Source organism: Colobus angolensis, unplaced genomic scaffold, assembly GCF_000951035.1.
Source record: "Colobus angolensis palliatus isolate OR3802 unplaced genomic scaffold, Cang.pa_1.0 Scaffold182, whole genome shotgun sequence".
Taxonomy (NCBI): domain Eukaryota; kingdom Metazoa; phylum Chordata; class Mammalia; order Primates; family Cercopithecidae; genus Colobus; species Colobus angolensis.
Window position 1 is genome coordinate 1850904 of NW_012114955.1, and position 6005 is coordinate 1856908.

At 40.8% G+C, this 6005-nt stretch overlaps 1 protein-coding gene across 1 annotated transcript in view; it reads left to right on the top strand.

Annotated features, from left to right (window-relative positions):
- The window catches only part of STRIP2 (striatin interacting protein 2), a 57304-nt gene extending 55179 nt beyond the window's left edge, over window positions 1–2125 (top strand). Inside the window, exon 21 of the mRNA XM_011939634.1 lies at window positions 1812–2125. Coding sequence (XP_011795024.1) covers window positions 1812–2062 — 251 coding nt within the window. The 3' untranslated portion in view covers window positions 2063–2125. The remainder of the gene's footprint in view (window positions 1–1811) is intronic.
- The last annotated feature ends 3880 nt before the right edge of the window (window positions 2126–6005 follow it).

Consider the following 6005-nt stretch of genomic DNA (forward strand, 5'->3'; position numbering starts at 1 on the left):
GCCCGGCCTTTTTTTTTTTTTGAGACAGAGTCCAGCTCTGTCGCCCAGACTGGAAAGCAGTGGCATGATAATGGCTCACTGCAGCCCCGACTTCCTGGGCTCAAGTGATCTTCCCAGCTGCCAAGTAGCTGGGACTACAGATGCATACCACCACCACACCCAGCTAATTTTTAAATTTTTTTTGTAGAGATGGAGTCTCTCCCTGTGTTGCCCAGGCTGGTCTTGAACTCCTGGACTCAAGGGATCCTCCTGCCCTGGCCTCCCAAAGTGCTGGGATTACAGGCGTAAGCCACCATGCTTGGCCTCTAGCAGTCTCCCCACACCCACCATTAATGCTAAGTAATTGAAGAACTAGGCCAGTTGTCCTGCAAAAGGATTTGTCTGTTTTCTTCTTTGTGGTGTTATCTACTTTATTCCTCTATCTATGGTATTACCTGTAAACTTGAAGTTAAATCTAAAGGTTTGATGAATTCAGTTTAAACCTTTTTGGCTGTAGTATGTTCTAGGTAATCTTGGGAACTGTACATTGCCTCACCTCAGAAGGCAAGATATTTGGTTGAACTACCAGAACTTGTAAGATTGATCAGAGTTTGGAAAAATTTATTTTGGAGAGCTTTTTTATTGTTTTGTATTTGACCATTATTTCCATAATTGTATTTGAGAATTTTTGGCAATGACTTGTCTTTGCTGGGTTTGTAACCTGCTTGAATTTTAAAGGATGATGCAGTAAAGAGTGCAGAGAACTCTACTTACTTACCTGGCAGGGAAAATACCATGATCATGAAGGTGGTTTTCCCAGGACAAGGCTTATCCATTTTACTCCAGATATGCTGACCCCTGCTATTCCCCCAAATGTGGGAAACTCAACTGCATAATTTGTGGTAGTGAGGGACTGTCTTTTCACTAAAAAAGGGTTTAGAGAACTAAAGGAAACATATGATAGGCACATAACAAGCCAGGATGCAACTTCTGCTATAAGACATAAAGCACAATTATCTATTAAATTCTTGTACGTTTTTAAAACATAAAAATGTTTTATCCTGCAAATGGCACATCTGTTGTTGCTGCCCTTATGAGCCCAAACTCACACTACACTTCCTTATGATAAACCCTTGCATGTAGGACATGAGAGATCTGGGAGATTTGTATCTTTAGCCCTGAAGTAAGTGTCTAAGTAAATAGAAGCAAAACAGATTATCTGTTTTCTGTTTTTACCTTCATTGAAGCTGTCACCTCATCATCTTAAAATAAGCTGATATATAGATTTATCACATGCTGGAGGAGATTCCACAGAATCAGGAAAGTCTTTAGTAATTGGTCCATTCTGATTCTCCATGTTATATCCCTCTTGCCCCTTCCCATTCCTTGAGAGCTGGCTATTCCATTCAGATGGCACACTCATCCCCTAGGGAAAGCTGCATAAAAGGAATTTAATTACCCTTTTGGGAAATATAATACATATAACTAGTAATACATAAAGCTAGTAAGAAAGGGAAATAATGAAAAGGAAATACAATAGAAGAAGTCCACCTCCCTCTGGGCCCTCATTTCCTTTCTCATAGGTAACCACTATTACTACTTTCTAGGCTACCCTTCCAAAGGTAACTTCTGCATATACAAGCTTATGCATGGGAGCATATATGTATTTTTTAAACCTAAGTGTCAGCATGCTGTATACTTACTTTGTACATTGCTTTTTACAAAAAAAAAAAAAAAATTTCTGAGCAGTTCCATTTTTGGAACCATGATCTGTGGTAAGAGGAGCAGTGTCTTGCATTAAATGTATTTTTCTTCCTCTCTTTCCAACACAGACATCGATGCCAGGCCATGGGACTTCCAAGCAGAAGAATGTACCTTGAGGGCCAACATTGAGGCTTTTAACAGCCGTCGGTATGACAGACCCCAGGACTCTGAATTTTCACCTGTGGATAACTGCTTGCAGAGTGTGCTGGGGCAGAGGTTGGATCTGCCTGAAGATTTCCACTATTCATATGAGCTCTGGCTCGAGAGAGAGGTGTTTTCACAACCCATCTGTTGGGAGGAGCTGCTCCAGAATCACTGACTAAGTTCTTGTCAACAAGCATCAATAGATGGAGGTCAGCTCCAATAAATGGTGCACTGTCTACCCTGTCCATACAGGCTTTGTTACCAGTTCTAGGAGTGCTTGCCACAGGAAGATCAGCCTAAGAACATCCAGTATTGTTCAGGGCTCTTCTGGGGGCTCTTGGTCCTAGAGATGGTGCAAGGACCTGAAACACAACAAAATGATCAACTTGCCCTGGGGTCAGTTGGGTGCCCAGTTGGCCTAGGAAATCTTTTGGTGGATCAGTCCTAGACAAGCTCTTTGGTAGGACCTCTTCCTGCTTTAGTCTTGGCTAGAACCAGGCTAGCCTTTGCTGGCTCTAAAAGAGGAAATTTGTTACAGCATTTGACCCACGGCATTCATCACAGATAGTGGGAGGTCCAAGTCATAAAACAGGGAGAAAGTTTTCTTCTTGCTCACCCTGGATTCCTAGGACTTATCAGAGATTTGGAAATACCAACTTTGAAATTAAGTTTGCATTTTAAATTTCAAATTTGGACAGCCTCTTTCTAAAATCATTAACTCTAAGAGTATTTTAGAGCACCTGCACCTTCTTTGTGAAGGATGATGATTTACTATTCCCTCAATACTGCATGTTATAGAAAAGGGTGTTGTGTAAAGTGTTTTTTTCCTCATTCTGTAAGAGATCTATATTCAATGTGAAAATTATTTCCTTGTGTACTCTGTATAGGGCATGGAATGCTCTGCCATTTTTAAAGAGCCACAACCAATATGAAATATTCAGGTCCTTTCTAAGGATGTTTCGTATTTTTCTTAAATGACTCCAGTCTTAAAATGGCTGAGCACACTACAGAAAATTATCCTTTTCATCCAATTCATTTTTTAAATGACAAGTTAACTACAGGAGGCTTTATTTATTCAGATGGTATGTCCACTTGTGCTCATGATCAATATATTTTTCTAATTGAAAAGAACAGTAAGAGCATCACAGCTTACCATTTTTCTTTTTCTCCAATGTTGATTAATGATTTTTTTCCCTTTTATTGCTAGCAGTTTCAAAGTGTCATGTGGAGATTTAGCAATACTGTTTCTACCTAAAAGTATTGCACATTTCATTGAAAATATAAGAATTGATGTACCAGCCTCTTTATATTTCTCTTTTATAGCAAAATCACATACTTCTCAAGACAAACAAGGTTTTTTAAAAAGTTTCTGATTTAGTTAGGATCATATGTTTTTGTTTTTGATTTTTGTGGGTTTTTTTTGTTTTTTGTTTTGTTGAGACTGAGTTTCGCTCTTGTTGCCCAAGCTGGAGTGCAATGGCACGATCTCGGCTCACTGCAACCTCCGCCTCCTGGGTTGAAGTGATTCTCCTGCCTCAGCCTCCCAAGGAGCTGGGATTACAGGCACGCACCACCATGCCTGGCTAAGTTTTTGTATTTTTAGTAGAAACAGGGTTTCACCATGTTAGCCAGGCTGATCTCAAACTCCTGACCCCAGGTGATCTGTCTGCCTCAGCCTCCCAGAGTGCTGGGATTACAGGCATGAGCCACTGTGCCCAGCCTCTTCAAGCTTTTTTACTATAAATGTTGCCCCTCTCCCCCAACTTAGATTCTCCCCCAAAGATTCACTACTGAATCTTTTTATGATGGCACCAGGTCACTTTATGCTGGGAGATCTAGTCAAAATTTGTTTACTCTGCCCCTTGTCAACCACAGTATAATTTGGAGGACATGAATAAAATACTTGACAGTATCCAAGGGAGCGATACCAAAATCTAATAAGTAAATTTTGGATTTTACTTCTTTGTGCTTTAAAGTACCAGGATTTCTGTCTTTATGGATAGGTCTTGGAGAACGTAAGTAATGGATGAAACTTTTTAAAATAATTTGTAAATTTTACCTAAGTAGGATAGTAGTCCTTTTTGCAACCAAATAATTTACTGAGCATGACTCCTGTAAATTAATCTACGGTCAGACTAGTATGATTTTAATATGATTTGAGTAGAAAGATAATTTTCAAGGAAAGAGTAATCATCCATCCATTTCTTTTAAAGCCAGGTAGTATTCAATTTATGTCAAGAACAAAGAAGTTGCCCTTTTAAAAGCATGTACATGAATGCTTTTTGAGGCACAGAAGTGTGCTAAGCTTTAACATTTTGTATTTATTTACAACCCTTCTCTAAGGGAAGGTTACTTCTCAGTGCAGATGGAGAAACTGAGGCACTAAGGATAAATGATTAGTTCTCAATCACATCATTTTTTCACAGACTTGCTGGGACTAGCTTTCAGGTATTGACAGCCAGCTCCATATATTAAGGTAACCAGGCTGAATCTCCCAATTTAAGAATCCATGTATGTGGTTAGGAATAAATTCAAATTTACCAATCTCCAATGGTGATTACTTTTACTACATAGAAAAACATTATTTGAATGACTTATAGAGGATTTTTATTTGTGAATATTTCAGTAAAGTTTGGGTTGATTGTTGATAACACTGTTCATCTACTGAAGCACTTTAATAAAAATAAAATGAACTGGAATTAGAAATTTGGTGTTTAAATTCTTCAACACAAGAGAACCTCAAAGTCAGATATAGAAAGGAAGGATATAGGCCAGGCGCAATGGCTCATGCCCGTAATCCCAGCACTCTGGGAGGCCAAGGCGGGTGAATCACCTGAGGTCAGGAGTTCGAGACCAGCCTGACCAACGTGGTGAAACCCTGTTCTCTACTAAAAATACAAAATTAGCCAGGCATGGTGGCGCATGCCTGTAATCCCAGCTACTGGGAGGCTGAGGCAGGAGAATTGCTTCAACCCAGGAGGCGGAGGTTGCAGTGAGCTGAGATGGCGCCACTGCACTCCAGCCTGGGCAACAAGAATGAAACTCCATCTCAAAAACAAAGAAGGATATCATAAAGTTAATATATAAAATATTATTTTACCCCCAGAGTGTTCCTGAGGATAGACTATCACAAGCAATAACTCCAGATCTTAGTGACTTTTAACAAATGTTTCTTGTTCATGGGTCTGGGAGTCAGCCGCAGCTCTGCTCGACTCAGCTTGGCTTGCTTGGCTTGGCTCTGCTCCACAGTCGTCGTCTTTTATTTTTTTTGAGACAGAGTCTCACTCTGGTGCCCAGGCTAGATTGCAGTGGTGCTGTCTCAGCTCACTGCAAGCTGTGCTTCCCAGAGTCATGCCATTCTCCTGCCTCAGCCTCCCAAGTAGCTGGGACTACAGGCGCCCGCCACCTCGCCCGGCTAGTTTTTTGTATTTTTTTAGTAGAGACGGGGTTTCACAGGGTTAGCCAGGATGGTCTCGATCTCCTGACCTCGTGATCCGCCCGTCTCGGCCTCCCAAAGTGCTGGGATTACAGGCTTGAGCCACCGCGCCCGGCGGGACATACACTTTTTATAGTGAAGAGCAGGAGCAAGGGACAAACCATACCATGCAAGCACATTCAAAGCTCTTGCTTGAATATGGTGTAAATCAAATTGTTCATACACCATTGACCAAAGCAAATCATGTGGACAAGCCTAACATGAGACTGGAGAAGCATACTCTACCCACAGAGTGGCAAACATGGGTGGTATAATACTGTCGTAGTAGAGAAAGTGAATTGGTCATGAATATCTGCTCCTATATTACACACAACACACAGCCCCTCCGCAAGGAAGACCAAAAATCTTATCCAGTCATGTGAGACCTAAATTCTAGGATCTCATCTAGATGAAGGTGTAGATGAAGTGTTTCTTGATCCTGTGACTTGTTAACTTAAACTACAAGATATGTCTACCTAAAATGAACAACAGAGACCAACTCTCCAAAGCAGAGTTTATTTGGGAATAGCAGGGGATTGCAGTCTGGGATATGCATGCTATGGCTGACCACAGGCTCATCCAAAGGGGTTGTGGCAAAGGGGAAGCTTTTAAAAACAAAAAGTCCACATAAACTGTTTTGAAA